General features: G+C 32.9%; 2 protein-coding genes across 2 annotated transcripts; one reads left to right on the forward strand and one right to left on the reverse strand.

Moving 5' to 3' along the window:
* The first annotated feature begins 7758 nt into the window (after positions 1–7758).
* LOC133305588 (uncharacterized) lies at positions 7759–11412 on the forward strand. The gene is made up of 7 exons (XM_061505845.1): positions 7759–8210; positions 8779–8817; positions 8911–8981; positions 10039–10103; positions 10245–10334; positions 10798–10890; positions 11011–11412. Exons 1-7 carry the CDS (start codon positions 7759–7761, stop codon positions 11410–11412), a joined length of 1212 nt encoding a protein of 403 aa, XP_061361829.1.
* Positions 11413–13994: 2582 nt separating this feature from the next.
* LOC133305560 (UV-B-induced protein At3g17800, chloroplastic-like) lies at positions 13995–17852 on the reverse strand. The gene is made up of 4 exons (XM_061505825.1): positions 17739–17852; positions 17511–17648; positions 16571–16869; positions 13995–15035 (listed from the first exon to the last, which is right to left on the reverse strand). Exons 2-4 carry the CDS (start codon positions 17640–17642, stop codon positions 14216–14218), a joined length of 1251 nt encoding a protein of 416 aa, XP_061361809.1. The 5' UTR covers positions 17643–17648; positions 17739–17852; the 3' UTR covers positions 13995–14215.
* Between the last annotated feature and the right edge of the window lie 1421 nt (positions 17853–19273).

Below are 19273 nucleotides of genomic sequence, written 5' to 3' on the forward strand. Positions count from 1 at the left end.
ATAGTATGTGAAAGTGAACTCTAGTGAACACTTTTTCCGTGAGCTTTCATTGCCTTCAATTTAGGCAATAGATATAAATAGAGAGACTTATTTTATTTTATTTTTGTGAGAATAAAGAGTCTTATTTTGATAACCAAGAATGGGACTAATACTATGAGGCATTCGGGCCCAACAATGGGACTATACATGCTGAGTCACACAACAAGACTCCATATCGTGCCATGTGGGAATTCTCTTTCATTCCAAGGAATAACTTGTATCCATGCGGGCTCAATAACGGGGACATTGACCATGTTGCCACCCCTTTAATAAAAAATTACCGGATTGCCATGTCAGGAAAAAAAATTGCCAAAATGCCACGTCACAATCTCGCTGGTCTGACAAGCGGGAATGGTCTGGACAAGTGTCAGCGTCTGAATGTTCAACCATTCTCGCTGGACTGCCCAGATAGAATGACAGAATGCTGACACATGGCAAAAGTACTGACATCCAGAGAATGCTTGTATTTTTGCCTCGTGTCAGCATTCTGTCATTCTAACTGGACAGCCCAGCGAGAATGGTTGACCATTCAGACACTGACACGTGTCCAGACCATTCCCGCTTGTCAGACCAGCGAGATTGTGACGTGCATTTTGGCAAAAAAATTTCCTGGCGTGACAATCCGGTAATTTTTTGCCTAAAAGGTGATAATATGGTCAAAGTCCCTTAATAACGAGACTTTGTCATGGCATATTGACAAATTATTTGTTGTGAAACGCTATGTAGCACCAATACTGACACGGGACACGAGATACGATACGACACGACACTCCGACACGATAATTTTAAAAAATATTAGATTTCGACACGTTAGGACACGTTTTGATATTAAATATTATTTTTAATTTATGTAATGTATATTATATTTAATACTCAATAATTTAACAAAAAAATGAAGTTAAACTTATAATACACATCAATTTTGTAAAGAAATATAAGATATCCCAAATATTTATATTAAACTCAATAAAATGGTATTCGTAATCCAACGAATCTAATAGTTGGAACTAAAAACGCAACGCAACCTTTAAACCCTTTTTGAGTCTCTACAACGTGTGTTGGAGTGTCGGGGAGTGTCAGAGTGTCAGAGAGTGTCGGACACGACACGTCAGAATTTTTGAAGTGTCAGTGCTTCATAGGTGAAACGTGACATTTCGATATATATTTTGGGAAATCATTATCTCATTTTATATGAGATAACTCTCTCATGTTATCTCACATCAAAAATTGTGCCATCATTTTTATTTTTTAATAAATGGTGGGACCCACCACATCATGTGTCTATAGTAGGAGATAACTATCTCCTACAACATGAGAAAATAGAATCCTATATATTTTACCAAAAAATGGCATAACAGTTGTCGGCCCTGAATGTTTCTCCCGCATGAAATGATGCCCTTCTACTTGTGGAGAGCATTTTCACTGCTCGCGTCACATCCTGTAATGGGTATTACTTCTATTCAAAATAAGACATCAATATTATGGATAAATTATCAATGACGATTTTTTTTCTCCAATTCAATTCAAAAGTTTAAGTTGTTAAGTGAATGTCCATCAATGATTTATATATTTTTCTAACATGTCCCCTCACACGAGATCCCACTGGACATGAAGAGTGGATAATGCATAGACCCACCTACCGGTGCTAAGAAATTCCACAAGAGAAAGTGAGGGGCGGTAAGAATTAAACTCGTGACATGATGGGTCTTCACTTAACAACTTAAGCTTTTGAGTTAAATTGGTTCTTTGCATGATATTAGAGCTTCAGTGACCACAAGGTTACGAGTTCGATCCTCAATGCTCCTATTTTCTAGTGGAATTAAACAAGCATAAGGTAAACAAAAAAAATAGGCAGTTGCAATATCCATGTTTCGAGCCCAAAGGGCTCTTGCGTTAAAGGGTGTGTTAAAGAATAATATAAATCATTAAAAAGTACATAATCCAATAACTTAAGCTTTTAGGTTAAATTGGTTTTTTTACATGGTATCAGCGCCTCGGTAACCATAAGGTTATGAGTTCGATCCTCTCCGCCCTCCACTTTCTAGGTAGCATCTGCAGTATCCACGCTTAAAACTCAATAAGCTTTTGCGTGAGGAAGTGTGTATATTAATATAAACCATTAAAAAAGTCATCACTCAATAGCTTAAGCTTTTGGATTAAATTCATTTTTTACATGATATCATAGCCTCGGTATCATGGGTTCGATTCTCATCGCTCCCATTTAATTAATTAAGTCTTGTGGATTTTTTCTTAGCACAAGTAGGTGGGGCAGTGCATTGTCCACTCTTTAAGCCCAACGGACTCTCACCGCCTTGGTGTCACAGGTTCGATCCTCACCCCCCCCCCCCCCCCAACTTTCTCTTGTAAACTTTCTTAGCATAGGTAGGTGGACCTGGGCATTGTCTCCCCTTTGACGTAGCACAAGTAAGTGGGCTCTCGTGTGAAGAAACGTGTTAGAGATATATAAAAACTATTAATGTAATATCACCCATGGTAGTTAAAATCTTGATTTATCACTATGATTTTACGTTTTTATAATTTTTTTCATCTAAATGATTTTACCAATATTTCAAATGTTTTTACGTTTTTATTATTTTTTATGATTTTTTTACATTACGATTTTACGTTTTACAATTTTGTATCCCCCATCCGATTTTACATAAAATTTTGATTTTAACTACTTTAATCTCACCTATTAACTTAAATTTTTGAGTTGAATTAATTTTTTATAATTTTATTTCTATCGTGTGTGTATATATATATATATCGAGGAGTAGCTGCGACCGAAGCACTTAATAATATTTTTCTACTTAGGCATGAGGTGACAAAGTTAAATGATTTTACATTTATCAATCACAATACGATAAATAATTAAAAAAGTGAAAATGTTAATCGCCGCGAAACAGTTTCTAGAAAAACCGTATAAGAATGAGTTGGCATAGTTTAAGTAATATTTGTTGGCTGGCAAAAAAAATTGTCACATCTTTCTTAATAAATTTATATATATTTTTTTGGAAAAAACAAACACCCTTTCGTGCTATGTAACGTAATTTATGGGAAAAAAATCTAGCTGCATGACAGCTCATCTAAACACAATTTTTAAAAATTTTGTCTATAACAATTAGATTTTTTTTTTCTTTTCAAAAGTGACATTAGTTGTAAAAATAATTTATCTTTATATATTGAATTAAGAGATAAGATATTATGTCTATTTATTTCATGTTTACCCTACTTATTCTTCTCTAATATTGTTAGATCAGAATTTTAATAGGAGAAAAAAAGAATGAAATAAGCATGAAAATAAATAGGCACGATATCATATTCCTTGAGTTAAAATGTATTTTATTGAAAATGACTTGATTTTTTGCTTTACTCATCTTCAAAGAATAATAAATCTTATTCTTGACTTATATTATTTTAAATTTAAAAATCAAATTTTGTTGAATTAGTAATACACTAATACATATATATTCTTTACAATTTAAAATATTTACTCTTTACAATTTAAAATATTTTCATGTTTGAATAAATATTTTAAAAATGATTTCTATATTAATTATATACCACTCATTATAATTTTGAATACTTTTCAAAAATATTTTATTTTATTTTATTTTATATTGTTTAAAATTTATCCAAATTTGAAAATTATTATGCAATGCAGGAAATATTTACTATTTTATAATAGAAAGAGATCCTTTGACTCCATTGCAACAATAAGAAGTCTTACTCAACGTTCTAGTCATTGATGTTTATATATCTGACTATTGTAATTTATTGAAGATTTGTAATCAATTAATGAATATAATTCAATAAATTATAAAACTCAAATGTACAAAAATCAATAGTTGAGATGTGAAGATTTTTTATTCTTATGCCAAAATCAAAAAATCCTTACCCTTTTATAATAGCTTTGGAGCATGAAAATATCATTTAATTTTAAATCATATGCGTAAATACGTAAATCGTTTAATTAATGTTTTTTCAAAATTACTTAATTCATAATCAACAAAGTGCTATTTTTCGAAAATTATATAAGTATTGAAATCATATTTTTTTTTAAAGAATTAAACTCAATTTACTTACCCAAACATAAAATAATTTATTTACAACTATTGTTTTAAGAACTAAACAATATACTAAACTAATAATAAAAAATTTGGATCGTGATTCAATTAGTTTAAATGTCAAAATTGATGTCATGACTAGATTTAAACCAGACAACATATTAAAGAGTAATTAAATAACCATAAAAAAAATAAAGAGTAATTAAACCGAAACTTAGTTTAAGGTTTGACAAGTTGAACCAAGCCATATCAAGTTCAGTTTTTAAAACATTTCTTATAACCAAAATAAATTACATAAACTGTATAAAATATAAAGTATAAATGAATTTGTAATTAGTGATGTATAAATAACTCAATTTGACAATTAGTAAATGATATTAAGTAGGGTTCTACTCTATGGATATTTTTAATATGCTACAGGACCACAATTTATTTGGTGGTCCTTAATTTTCTTTCATTTATACCTCTGTCTTCCTTCTAAATTTTATCCCAATCTTTTTTTTTCTCCTATTTTTGTAAAGGGAGCACAAGCTCCCGGACCACTAAAAACGAGCTCTACACATTATACAGGGAGGTATATAAATAGGGATAGGATATTGTGACTACCTTTTTTATGCCTACATTACCTACCGACCTCCAACACCCTTAGATTGAAATCTCAAGATGAGAGAGAAATAGTAAAGGTTAATTAATTTAATGGTGTTGAAAAAGAGTAGGCAGAGTAGACATGAAAAAAGACCGGTAGACTAACTTATCATATATATATGATCCACTTGTATCCAATGGCTCATATTACTAAAAAATTTGAGCCCTTAGATATAAGTGGGTTCAGCAAATAAAATTGAGAGTTCAACTTACATTGGAGTAAAATGATCCTGACCCATTTTTATGAAAAAGTATTTTTACAACTACTTTAGATAATATTATCTACAACTATCCATTTTTAACTAAGTTTGACCAGTAAGACATAGTTATAACAATAAAGCTGCTCTCTCTTTTTTTCTCTCCTCAAACATTGTCAGCTGATGTAGCGGAGAGAGAAAATACAATTTTTGTGTCTTACCGGTCATACTTAGTTTAAAAAAGGTAGTTATGGACTACCTTAGCTAAAGTGGATATGAGAAAGAGAGAGAGATATCATAGAATTGTATCCTTTTAAGTGAGAGAAAGAGATACACAATGAAAATCATGAAGGAAGAACATGGGTATTTTTTAATTTAAATTTAAATAAAAAATTATTTTTAACTAAAATGACTATCCTTTAAAAGGATAAATATTTTTATCATACATATATATATATATAGGGGCAAGTTATTCTTACATCAGTGTAAGAATAAGAAGTCAAACACTAAATCTTGATCATTAATTTGCTTGTATCTAATGGCTCACATATTAGATAAATCAGAGTTGTTAGATATGAATAAAATGGAACAGTGACCTAAATGCCACACTTTCCCAATTTTTTTCTCAAATGTCACGCAAACAGTACTTTTTATCACACTGCTACTCGTCCAAGTATGCTATCAGTTATAGCGAACTTGGTTAGGCCACGTAGCACGTTCCCATTAGCATACCAAGTTCGCTACCAGTCGTAACGAACTTCGTCGCTTATCATTTCGTGACACGTGCACACTTTACAAGAAAAAAGCTGACTGAACTAAGTTTGCTATGACCGGTAACAAACTTGGTATGCTAATGAAAACGTGCCACGTGGCCTAACCAACCGAGAGATAAACAGAAATCAATAGTTACGATTTGATGTAAGACTTATTAGTCTTACATCGGTGTAAGATGATCCTTCCCTATATATATAGATATATATGAGAAAATTATTTTTCAAGTCACTTGAGCTAACTTTATCTCCGGTCACTCCAAAACTATGTCGTTTTGGAAATTAGGAAAATTAATGAAAGATGTTTTGTTATTTTTGTATGTTTATTTTTTTGGAAAAAGTGTTTGTCATTTTAAATGACACAACTTGTGTCCTTTCACTCTCACAAAGATGTAGGACCCACACATTTATTTTTTTTTTGTCCACTCTCTCTCCCCCTTTATCTATCTCTTTCTCTCGCTTAATATGACACAACTTTACATCCTTTAAAATGATACACATTTTTTTCTTATTTATTATATAAATTTTACCTACGCATCATTTATTAATTCTCCTAACACCCAAAACGACATAGTTTTGGGGTGACAAGATATTGATAACTATTGAGAAACTATATATATATATATATATATATATATATATATATATATATATATATATATATATATATATATATATATATGAGTTTTATAAGAGTTATGTTGTAGGAAAAGTGATTGTGTAATGTTATAGAGATTCGTTTTACGTGCCGTAGTTTTTTTCTTTTTTCTTGAAAAAGTGTGGGCCCCACAAAATGTTGTATGTGTAAGAAACTTTGTTGTGTCATGTTAAATGACAAATACAAATTCCTATATATATATATATATATATATATATATGGGGCAGGATATTCTTACACCGATGTAAGAATTAGAAGTCTTACACTCAATCTTGACCATTGATCCACTTGTATCCAATGACTCACGTTACTAAAAATTGTGAGCCCTTAGATATAAGTGGGATTAACGGAAAAGATTAAGAGTGTAACTTACACTGGTGTAAAATGATCCTGATCCTATATATATATATATATATATATATATATATATATATGAGGGGGGATATTTTGACTACCAAAAGTGTCTACTACCACCTTACTACCTATCAAATCACCATTGGATCAAAGAGAGAGAATGTTAAAAAGTTTTTGAAGAGAGAGAAAATGTTAATCTAATGGTGATTAGATAGGTAGTAAGGTGGTAGTGGAAATTTTTGGTAGTCAAAATATCATCCCTATATATATATATATATATATATATATATATATATATAGACACCCCATACGTTTAATAACTTTTTTTTTTTCTGTATCAACACGTTTTCATCTAGAAATAATCCACTCGTCCCATACTTTATGGACAGTTAACCATGTCATTTTCTTGACTGCTTCATGTTCATCATAATCTCACCTTAAAATCCTCGAATTCCACGTGTCATTCTCTAGAACTCCCACTACATCTTCAATCCAACGTTTCATGCATGGTTCTCCCTCAAAACACGACCAGAATCAAAACCGTAACTTTCATTCCTATCTTCTCTTTTTTTTCTTTTCTTTTCCTCCAAAACATGATTCAAACTAACACCTCCAATTACAACATCATGCATGTTCTGAATTGAAGCTTTGAAGCTATAACCAACTTTTTTTGTTTTTTTTCCCCCTCTCTTTTGCTACCACATTTGTTCATTTTTCTTCATTGCGTTATTATTCAAATCCAATTCAACAACAACAACAACAAAAATCACCATCATCATCGTGATCCTGATTTAGCTTCACCTATATTTGGCAACACGTTCTCCAAACCTTTTTTTTTTTTTTTTTTGCCTTCTGCATATTTCTCATAACGAACAAAGACTTCCATTGTTTTTCTTCTTTTTCTTCTTTCTTTTTTTTTTCTCTCCTTTCTTATAACATTTTTTAGGAAGAAAAAGAAGAAAAGCAGGGTTGAGAAGAAGGAGGAGCTCTTGATAGAAAAAGGGTGTTTTGAAAACTTGAAAAAAAAAATGGCTACAGAGGCATATATTTTGAAGGAAACTGCATTGTTATCTCTGAGAGCGTTGAAGAGCATGTTCATGTTGATGTATGCGGTTGTTATGTTGTTGTTGTTGCCGTTCAGAGGGCGGAGGAGAGTTTCTCCACCGGAGAAACCCAGTGGCAGCAAGGAAGAGAAGCTGCAGCATCATGAGTGCCACCGGAAAGGGTCGGTGGTGCGACTGCCGGCGAAGATTGTGCCGTGGAAGAGTAGCATTAGTGCTAATGGTGGTGGTGGTGGTGTTGTGATGGCAATGAAGGCGGTGGATCAGGCGACGGTGGCGGAGGCGAGGAGGGAGTTGGCAATAAGGAGAGTGGTGGATGATGATGACCCAAGATGTGTGAGGGAGTATTGGCTTTTTGGAACAAGAAGGGGTGACACCATTTTCACCCAGTGTTGGACTCCTGTTTCTGTTAAGATCAGGTAGGTGCAATTGTGGATTCTTCAATGATAATTTCATAGTTAATAAGAGCAATGTTATTTGGTATATATAAATGGAATGAGAAATAGTTGTTTTATGATTACATGTGTGTTTTCCTAAAAATGTTTCATATTTTGCAGCATTTAATTTCCTTATAACAATAATCAATGCTTGATCACTTGATTGTTCTTTTTTGATTTCTGGAGTTTTAAGTTTCTGTTTTTCTTTTTTTTTTTTTCTTTTTTTTGGGAAGTTAAGGTTTTTCACATGTATTCATATTAGTTAATAGTGATATATCTTTGGTGTCTTTAGATGTTTAATGTTGATTTTGAATCTTGTGCCTTGTTGAATATTTATTTCCTGAAAACAAATGATTCAATTATAGCATAACATGCACAATTTCTACCTCTTGCACTTAAAATGTTGTTTTATGTTTTTAAGGACCTTAACATTTGACCTCCTAATTACACAGCTTACCCAATTATTCCTTCTGTTTTTTTCCCCTTAATTAATACTTTGTTTTCTTTCTGATAGAATTTGAACAGCTAATATGTTACTTACTTTGTGCAGGGGAATCGTTCTTCTTATGCATGGACTTAATGAACACAGGTTTGTAATTTTAGGCAATTTCTAGTTGCGAAGCCATTCAGTTTTTATAGTACTTATTCCCTTCCTGAAACCATTCCCATTATTCTCTGACAGTGGTAGATATAGTGATTTTGCGAAGCAGCTGAATGCTGATGGCTACAAGGTTTATGGGATGGATTGGATTGGTAAGTATGAACCAAAATAATGAATTGTGAGGAATGGTAGTAGCTATTCCACTTATGATTCATGAACCATGTCATTGTCCATGTACCAACATGAGAAAGATTGTATGAATTTTAATGACATACTTTGCATTCTGCACCATCTTGTTATTAACATTGTTGGCTAATTCCACTTTGCAGAAATCATGATTAGTATATATCTATCCTAAATGATTTATTTATTACCCATATATGCATTTTAGCATTTAGCTATTCCCAATTATCCTGATTTTTCATGCATAATCTTAATACGGAATCTGTACATGAAGTTATGCCATAGTTTTTAGTATGAAATTGTGAAGAGAATTTTCTTTTGAAAATTTTTATGTCATCCTTTGTATATATGATACTTCCATTGGATTATGGAAGACAGTGATAACTTCTGCTTTTGTTTATTAGTCTAGTGATCACCTTTCTTCAACATGCATCTATATTTGGATGTTGCAGGGCTAAGTTATTTGGATGCCTATTTGTGCGATAAAGTAACATTGTGAAGCTCCTGTTTATAAGTAAGCTTATTATCTGTGTGTATTGTGTCAGAAGCATGTGCATGATGTTTTTCTTACTGTTTTGAAGGAACAACAGACTGTGACTCAATTGACCCACCTAGGTGTAACTCCAAGAGCAGAAACACATGCCATTGATTGTGCATATTATGTTACCAAGTGTTTTTCTCTCTTTTTTTTATTCTAAAAATTGGGTGAAGATCTGATTTTAAATTAATACAAAGTACTTGCTTAAACTTTACTTATTCAGTTTTTCACTGTTGAAGTTAAATACCTTTTCTTCATGGATTAAAGCAAATTTAAGTTCCAAATTTAGCAATTTATTATTAAGATGATGATAGTTTCAGGAAAGAATGGATGCCTGTTCCATGAGGCCACATCCTGCCTATAAATCTGTCATGAAAACTTAAATGCTTTGTTTTTCTAATCTAATAGATTGTGTTAGTCTTTTTTGCCTCCTCCATTTTCAATATTAGTTAAAACCTGATGTTTGTCTTTTGTTTACTCTTCCTTAGGCCATGGTGGAAGTGATGGTCTTCATGGATATGTCCATTCTCTTGATGATGCTGTTTCTGATATGGTATGTTCTAGAATCTACAAGAATTTTGTAGAATATTGTATAAATAAAAGGGGCTGTGATGAAGTATGAATCTTTATAGACTTCATTGCTGTTTGAATTATCTTTATTCTGATAAATAATATTTTTATTCTTGATAAACAGAAAGTATTTCTTGAGAAGATTGTCACTGAAAATCTTGGGCTTCCATGTTTTTGCTTTGGACACTCAACAGGTGCAGCCATTACTCTTAAGGTATGGTCCGTATAAAATAAGATTCTTGAACTTATATATGATAAAAAAAAAACCTTTTGATCATAATAATGGGAGAAAGGAAATATTTTATCGCATTGATTCAAAATTTAAATATTTTATCAAAATAATACAATGAGATGCGCACGAAAGATATGCACATTCAAATCGTGCATGAGGTGATACGTGACTTGTGCAAAAGTGAATATATATCATGCGTATCTCGAAGCGCACAACACCTGGCAAGCGCGAGCTTACTTTTGCACGAGTCATACATCACTTCATTCGCGATTTGAACGCACACTTCTCCTTACGCATCTTATTGCATTATAATGTTTGAATTTTGAATCAATGAGTAAAATATTTCCTTTTCCACACTAAAAGGGGTCAAAAGGAAGGTCAAGAACCTATTGAATATAAAACTGATTCAGCTTTTCACTGCTATATATATATAAATATATTATAGGCACTGCTTGACCCAAATGTTGAAGATTGCGTAGTTGGTGCTGCATTCACATCACCTGCAGTTAGAGTTGAACCTTCTCATCCAATTTTGTTGGTGAGCATGCCCTCTTGCCATCTTCATTTCACATCATAATGTATAAAACATGGCATAGTTGCATGCATATACATCAATCAGTAGAACCATTCTTCATCTCAATGCTTTCTTCATTTACAGGTACTAGCTCCTATAGTTTCATTTTTGCTACCAACATGTCCATGTAGTTCTGCATATAAGAAGGGTTTACCAGTTTCTCGAGACCCAGATGCTCTAATTGCTAAGTATTCAGATCCACTAGTATGTACTGGACCTCTTAGAGTAAGAACTGGACATGAGATTCTTCGAATCACAAGCTACTTGCAGCAAAATCTCAGAAAATTGAGAGTTCCATTACTTGTTCTACATGGCACTGCTGATTCTGTTACTGATCCTAATGCTTCTCAAAAATTGTATGAAGAAGCTTCCTCAACTGACAAAACTATCAAATTGTATGAAGGACTCTTGCATGACCTTCTCTTTGAACCTGAACGAGAGGCTATCACACAGGACATAATTCAATGGCTGAATAATAGAGTATGAGTTTAGTTAGAGCACTGAGAAAAAAATGTATATATCATGGAATTTTCAACCAAAGAAAAACTGAGAAAGCGGCACTTAAGTGATTAATTTCATGGATTGTAGAGACCAAAAAACTTGAAGCCTTATAAAATTGACTCATGAAAACCATATAATCTGTTTCATTTATTTAAAATATTAGTTAGGCAAATATTTTCTTATTATTCTCAATTATTGGTATCTTTCTTTTCTTTTGTTTTTGGGTGGAAGCATTTGATATTCTCACTAATTTTATACTTTACTTTTACATAATGTAAAGATTTTCAAACCAGTACATGGATGAAGAAGCAATACCTCTTTAATAGCAAGCATAATTACGGTATCCATTGAATTATATCTTTAATAAAACGTGTATACTATGTAGGAATTAAGTGAAATTTCATATATAATCATAAAACATTAAATATATATCATAATAGGTTATGTATCTGTTTAATCATGATTATCTTAGGTAAGTTCCTTGAAAGATAAGGTCTATTTTTTTATTAGGAGAGAAAAGAGACCTATCTTGTATAGTTAAAATGTATCCAATAAATACTGTCATCTGTGAACATGAACTACACACTATCACAAAGAACATGGTTCAATATAATGGCCGAATAGTAGAATATTAGGTAGAGGCGTGAGGAAAGATACCAATGGAATTTTTCAACCAAAAAAAAGGTTGAAAAAGCATCCCTTATCTTATTGATTAACTTCATGGAATGAATGCTGCAAATGAAGGGAAAGAAACTTGAGCCATACAAAACCGAGGCATATTTCTACATTGAAATCCTGAAAACCATGTACTATGTTTCACTTCTCCAAAACAATTGTTAGGCACAGATTTGCTTATTATTCTCAATTGTTGTTGGGAAAAGTATTTCTCCGTACGGAGATAAAATTATCTCCACTGAGCTCAAAACGACGTTGTTTTGGGTTATAAAATTAAAAAATTATAATGACAAAAACTAATATAACCCTGCAATATATTATAATTATTAAAACACATTGATTTTCGCCTCAAAACGACGTTGTTTAGAGCTCACTAGAGATAATTTTATCTTTGGTGACGCGAGAAATCCTTTACCCATTGTTGTTCTTTTCTTTTTTCTTTTTTTATTATTTGTGATAAGCGGCTGATATCCTCACTATTTTTATACAATGTAAAGATTTTCGAACTTGTAGCTGCATGAAGGAGTAATATCCCTCTCGTTTTTGCAAGAAATACTTACAAATGAGCACATGACACTGCATATAATTAGTGTTAATTCAATTTATATGGACAATGAAATTAATTATACAAATCTTAAGTTGAATAGCATATTGCATGATTTAATCTCTTTTTTTCATAACTTTATGATTTTCTCATTTTAAAATATAAATTTATCATGAATAGTCATTATATAATCCTGCATAATCATTATATAACATTTTGACATAAAGCAGTCACATTTTTTTGTATTCACAACAGAACGCATATTTCATAAATTACTTACTAATTTGGATAATATATGAAAAGGACTTGCGACATAAATAAGCAAGCGTTTAAAAATGTAATAAAAAGCATAGTTATTAAAATCGGACCGACCCGGCCGGGTCGACCCGGGAGGTAAACCGGTCAGATAACCAGTCTGGTTGAAGCAACGGACCGGCTATGCATCAGAACCGGTGCGACCCGGTCCGACTCGGCCGGTTTTCATAAAAACCGGTGACCCGGTCCAGTCTCCAAAAAAAAAATTCCAAATTTTTAATTTTTTCAAAAAAAATCATAATAATCATATTTGAATTTTTTTTTGCTTATTGACTTGCATAAGTTATGTACCTACAACACTAATATTATCTCAATTATGTACTATGCATAAAAGTTTGAACTAATTTATATTTAGAGATGTCGTTTTATGAACCTAAAGCCTCGTATCACGATCATTATATTTTTGTTTGATTTTTTATTTAATAAAAATATGTGATTCATTATTTTTTGTATTAAAATATTTGAAATTTTTATTAATTTTTTTTAGATATTTGAGTATGTTTATAATTTTTTAATATAAATTATAAAATTACATATAATTACTGAGTCATGCGATTGAACCAGTGACCTGATACCTCGACCGAGTCAATGACCGGGCGATTTTAATAACATTGATAAAAAGTATTTGACATGCTCTCCTAATACGTAATCAAATTGATATTTTAAGTTACATATCAAACTAACAGTGTCTAGTGAGAATATTTAAATATTATATAAATATTAAAAGTAAAAACTATTTAGCCACTGTTTACCAGAAAAACAAAGCACCCGCCCAAGTTTCCAAGTTTGTTGCTTCATTAACCTATTCTTTAGGAAATGGACTTTATTTATTCAAATGTCAATTCACGATCATTTCATTCAAACATGGTGAACCTAACATTTACATCATCACTAACATGGTGTATAAATAATCAAGTTTCTTTCTTAAAATAAAAATATTATTATGCAATACCTAAATAGCAAACTCAGCAATCTAGCACAGATGTAAAATGGTGTAAAAAAGTAACACCTAACCAAATTACACACAAGGGCTACTAATTTATCTGTAAGGATTTGATGGTGATAACGAACGATAAACAAATAAGCGAACATCAAACTTGAAGACAAACATTTCATTCTTAGTGAAAACCAGATTCACTGTCACTATATACAGATCAATGTGTGATAAATATTTCGGCTACAGTTGTACAAATAAATTGGTCAGTACCAACAGCATACGAACTTTCCCTTGGGGTGCATGGGCGAGAGCAGAATTCAGTTTAAGACAAAATGATAGCTTGAGTCAACATAGCTCTCAACATCCCAGAGAAAAGAACCAAAAGTTACAGCCTCTAAAACAAGTCTCTTCAAACCACCAAAGCTGATTTTGATGTTTTCATCCTTCAAAGAATCGAATGCCCCATCCGGTGTTATAACAATTTCAGGTCTTCCAAACAATGCTTCTGTGTGCTTCTCAATGATGCTGACAGCCTCTTTGGATCTTATTGTTGCATACCTCTGTAGTGTCTCACCATCAAAGGACATCACATAGGCGCGCAACCTAGACACCTTTGTCCCGTGACCAAAGCCCCCCGAACTCATGCCACCAACAGGCCAACCGGAGACTTCAGGATGGGACATTACTTGAGAAGGGACCTCTCCACCACTGATTCCTGTATCGTCTACAACAGTTTGCTGAATGCTATTTGTTTCTGCTGCATTAGGAAGAGTTTTCATTGTCTTCTCCAGCTGGAACCTTTGCACAACGCGCTTAAGAAAGTACCCATACATTATTGACGCTGCATAGACTTGTCCTACCCTGAGTTTGCTGATCTGAGCTACAGCTGCTAAATCCCCTAATCGATTACCCAGAATGAGAGCCAAGTGGTTTTGGATCATCTCATTGGCTTCAGGCAAGTGAAGTTCCTCAAGTTTCCCATCTTCACTTGGCCAAGAATCAACTCGACCAGAAGGGTTTGGGGTTATGGAGGGTACCAGAGAAATATTGGCATCCATAAATTTCTGCACCACCAAAGCATACAATATCTCCTCTAGAGCTCTTCTCCTTTCATTAGCCTTAACCTCAGCAATTCTCCTGGGAAATTTTGGAAGCCATACAATGGTCAACACCTCACTTTTTTTTTGGGGTGTTTAAAAACACCTCAGGTCATCATAAGTACAAATCACTTCCTCATAGAAAACAGCAACAAACAATTCCATTCATGAATACTCTTGTCTTTTCGGATAAAAATCATTGATGAATCCTGAATTTTTTTTCATTTAATAGCATAATTTTTTGCTGGATTCAAACTAAACACAGTCAAATCCACAAATACATCAATGCAATACAGCACAGCTACTTCAAAAGTACATTCAATTCTTTAGAAGAAGCAAATTAAATTCATTGATTTTATCATTGTGCCTTTCATGAGACCAGAGGCAGACAGTATTTCATCCATTGTAGTTGTTGATTGTTCATATTTGAAATGTACATGAAATGCAAACTTTACACAAGAAATAAAAGTGAATATCTTTTCTACACAATGCCTGATTTTCTAAATTCATTTCTTGCATTAAATCTTAATGAAAACATCCCCCCTCCCCTTCACCAAAATAATTTTAATCTAACTAAAAACATGAACCTATCAATCTTCAACTTAGCACAAGTTCCAAAAAAGTTCCAGAATTGCATAGAGAAAACATTCTATCACTTAAAACTTAAAATCTATACATAAAAGCATGGATTGCACAATTTTTTGACTTAAAAGGAAAAAATACCCTTATGTATAACAATAATTACCACGTGCCACACACATAACACGTGTCTAAAATAATAATTTTCAGTAACACTAACTGATGTGAACTTATTTTTCAAACTATCTATCTATATTGATATTAATCCTATATGTCAAAGCATGGATTGCCAAAACTTTTGCTTAGTAAAAAATATTCTTATTTTACATTTCCATATTATTGACATAGCTTTTTTATAAGGATTTTTAAAGTTCAATATTGTAATATATAACTTTACCTCATTCTCCGTCAATTAAAAATATTTTTTAGGTTTACTAGTAGGTTTCAAACATGAAATGATATGCTAAATTTCTACCCATTATGATATTATTTTCATTGAGGTTTCCAAATTACAATGAAGTCTATGGAGGTATAGTTTACAATTACAACTAAATGTACACAAAAGCAACTTGAAATAATATTAAAAATGTACAAAAAAATATTAAACCCCACATGCAAGGCATAGCAGTTGTCATATTTCACACCCAGGGACTTAATCTGATCAAAATAAAGCATAACTTCTCCAAAGGAAAGACACAAACAACAAAGATTCCCCCATCAAACTCCTAACCATGAATACTTGACAATGACAAAGTTAAGCAAACCAAGTAAATTTCCTTTGAGATATCTGCTTATCTAGTAAGTAAAATGAAGCATCAATCAATTAAGGGGCCCCAATCCACTGCATGAGAAGGGAAGTATATATTTCCGTATACCGAATAACTTTTATCTAAATTTTACTAATAAGCAAGAAACTGACTTCCCAGGTTTATCAGCAATAGAGCAATGACATGGTGACAAAGTGGAATATCAGATATCATCAAGGATAAACCAAACCTGTACAAAACTAAATCAGTGCCTGAAGCAGAAGGTTCTTCCTTTTGTTTATCACCATCACGATCAGTTTGGAATTGCTCAAGCTGTTGCTCTACAGCAGCAGGCACAAGATGCGGGTGACTTATCAAAATCTGAGACAGAAACTGCCCAATTGGAGATTCCAGCTGAAGTGGAGCAATCTTGGAACTTGATCCAGATGACTCTGGAGATGACGATGCAGCTCTAACTACAAAATCCCTTCTACTTTTGACAAAGAGTCTCCCATGACTTTGCTTGGGGATAGATACAGAAGTGCGTAGCTTCCAACCACCAAGCACAATCAGAAAGTATATAACTAATCCCTCAAACTTCATGCAAGTAAAAAACAAAAAACAAAAAAATAGCTAATTCTTTGAAAGCACAATGAACATCAACATCATAGTTCGGGCAAGCCAACAACTCCAGACAAATGACAAGGCACTATAACAGAAGTCATCACAAGTTCCCAACCAAGCAAGAATATCTCCAAGTATCTATAGTGAAAGACTCAAATTAAACATCAATGACCAACCATTTTTATTAAACCCTTTTTAGAGATGTACTACAAAACCACAGTACAATAAAACATGTTAAAACTAAAACAACAAATCATTAGACAACATACTCATAAGAAAAGGTAATATCCCATATCCCATTCTGAGTGGAACAAGGAAATCAAGCAAAATGAAGCTGTTACAAGCTATTTGCAACCCGAACACATCAAACTCAAGCTCATCTTAATCCAATACACCATGTGTTAAAGAGCAAAGCCACTGAACAAGCATTGGCAACGACAACCATACCAGAAAGAAATGATTTCAATTCAACAGAAGTTCATCAAACTCGCTATTCTCACCAACAATATCAACCAGAAATCAGAATCAAAACTAAAAAAAAAAAAATTGAAACAGCGATTTGATACCTTACTGGAGATCTGAAAATTGGAACGGAATGCCAAAACGGTGGACCTTCCGAGGAAAATCGACGGCTTGCATGGACCGGCGGATGATGGGAAGACAGTTGCCGTTGCCGTCGCCGCCGCCGCTGCTTCCATTCGTAGCTGTGGGAAGGCAATAAGCGCTGAATGAACCAAAAAAAGAGAGGAACAAATGCACAACAAAAACGAATCAAAATGAACCATGAAGCATACCTCTGAGCAAGTAGCAAAGATGGAAGGATAAAACCCTAGAGAGAGAGAGAGAGAGGAACTGAGAGAGAGAAGATGAAGTGGTGTTATAGTTACAGAGTTACAGGAACAAGAGAAGAGAAATCCATATCTATAATTTTAGAAATTATTATTATTATTATTATTATTATTTTAGTTTCGTGGAGTGTAAATGCGAATATGCTATTGGAACTGCTATTTTGTTGTTTTAAGTTTTGACTTCTATTTTGTGGTTTCCTATCACTTTGCTTCTATATTGACAAGTTTTTCTTTTTTTCTTTTTTGAAAAATTCATGTTCCGAGCATGAAATCTTATATGATTTTTTTTTGTTAACATTTTAAGATAAATATAATAACACAAGAATAAAAAAATCTTCAATATTCCTCTAGTACTGAACATTCATTATACCCTTTATTACATTTGAAAAATAATAATATGATTGACTTTTGTCGTATCACCTACCTTTTTATGATTATTTTTAGGATTTTATTAATCTCATGTTAAAGGAGATAAGTTATCTCATGTCATAGAGATAAATTTGTGAGTTTCACCATCTGAAAAAAAAAAAAAAAAAAAAGGTGGCACATATTATCGAAGGGTGTGTAAGAGAGAAAGTTATCACATCTCACATAAAAGTAATTTTTCCCTTATTTTTACTTGAGTCACATCTTTTCATATTTTTAATAAATGAGTATACAGGATCAATTAAACAGACATACTATGCAAGTTCATACACATATGCTCCATTGAAAGCTTGGCGCTTAAAACTAACCAAGATGGTAAAATACTAGCAGGGGGAATGGAGTAAAACATTGTCTCCTCCCCCTTGAGCTTAAATCCCAAACTAGCTAATGAATCAGCACACACATTGTGGTCTCTTGGGATATACTCCAGCTGCACCTTATCTACCTTCTGGAGAAATTTCCTGATCTTGCTAATAAGAGAGGAATAGCCACTGTATTCAGCATCCTTGTCTACACAAAGCAAAGCATCTTTGTTGTCACTTCCAATCCATAACTCATTGAGTTCTAAGTCTCCTGCCAATTTGAGACCATGATACAGTCCCCATAATTCAGCTTCCAAAACTGTGCAGCTACCTATATTATATGAAAATCCACATATCCACTCTCCATTTGATGAGCATATGAGACCACCACAGCTGCCTATACCAGAAAACAAATTATGTGCACCATCAACATAGATTCTGGTTCTACCCTGGTTCCTCGACTGCCTACTGTCATCAGAGTTTTGATGCTTGTCCAGGTCATGGCAGATTGGGACAGGGATACCAACTCTTTTCATACCAGCCAAGTAAATCAAAATTGTATGCACAGGGTCTTGTGGCATCTCAAAGAAATTCTCATGAACAGTAGAGTTTCTCCAATGCCAGAGAAACCAACAAGTCACAAAAAAAAATCTCCTTCCAGGTTTGCCAATGCTTACTCGAAAAAGAATGGAGAATACTAAATCTAAACCAGTCAATTCCTTCAGCATTTAAAATTCAAGAGGAATATTACCT

Source organism: Gastrolobium bilobum, unplaced genomic scaffold, assembly GCF_033153095.1.
Source record: "Gastrolobium bilobum isolate Gb01-03AN ecotype WA unplaced genomic scaffold, APGP_CSIRO_Gbil_v1 utg7157, whole genome shotgun sequence".
NCBI lineage: Eukaryota > Viridiplantae > Streptophyta > Magnoliopsida > Fabales > Fabaceae > Gastrolobium > Gastrolobium bilobum.

Coding starts and splice junctions, on each gene's coding strand:
- LOC133305588 (XM_061505845.1), top strand. CDS start 7,759: ATGGCTACAGAGGCATATATTTTGAAGGAAACTGCATTGTTATCTCTG. Junction 8,982..10,038: donor TTATGGGATGGATTGGATTG/GTAAGTATGAAC, acceptor ACTCTTCCTTAG/GCCATGGTGGAAGTGATGGT. Junction 10,335..10,797: donor GTGCAGCCATTACTCTTAAG/GTATGGTCCGTA, acceptor AATATATTATAG/GCACTGCTTGACCCAAATGT.
- LOC133305560 (XM_061505825.1), bottom strand. CDS start 17,642: ATGGAAGCAGCGGCGGCGGCGACGGCAACGGCAACTGTCTTCCCATCA. Junction 16,870..17,510: donor ATTTTCAGATCTCCAGTAAG/GTATCAAATCGC, acceptor GGTGGTTGGAAG/CTACGCACTTCTGTATCTAT. Junction 15,036..16,570: donor ACTGATTTAGTTTTGTACAG/GTTTGGTTTATC, acceptor AAAATTTCCCAG/GAGAATTGCTGAGGTTAAGG.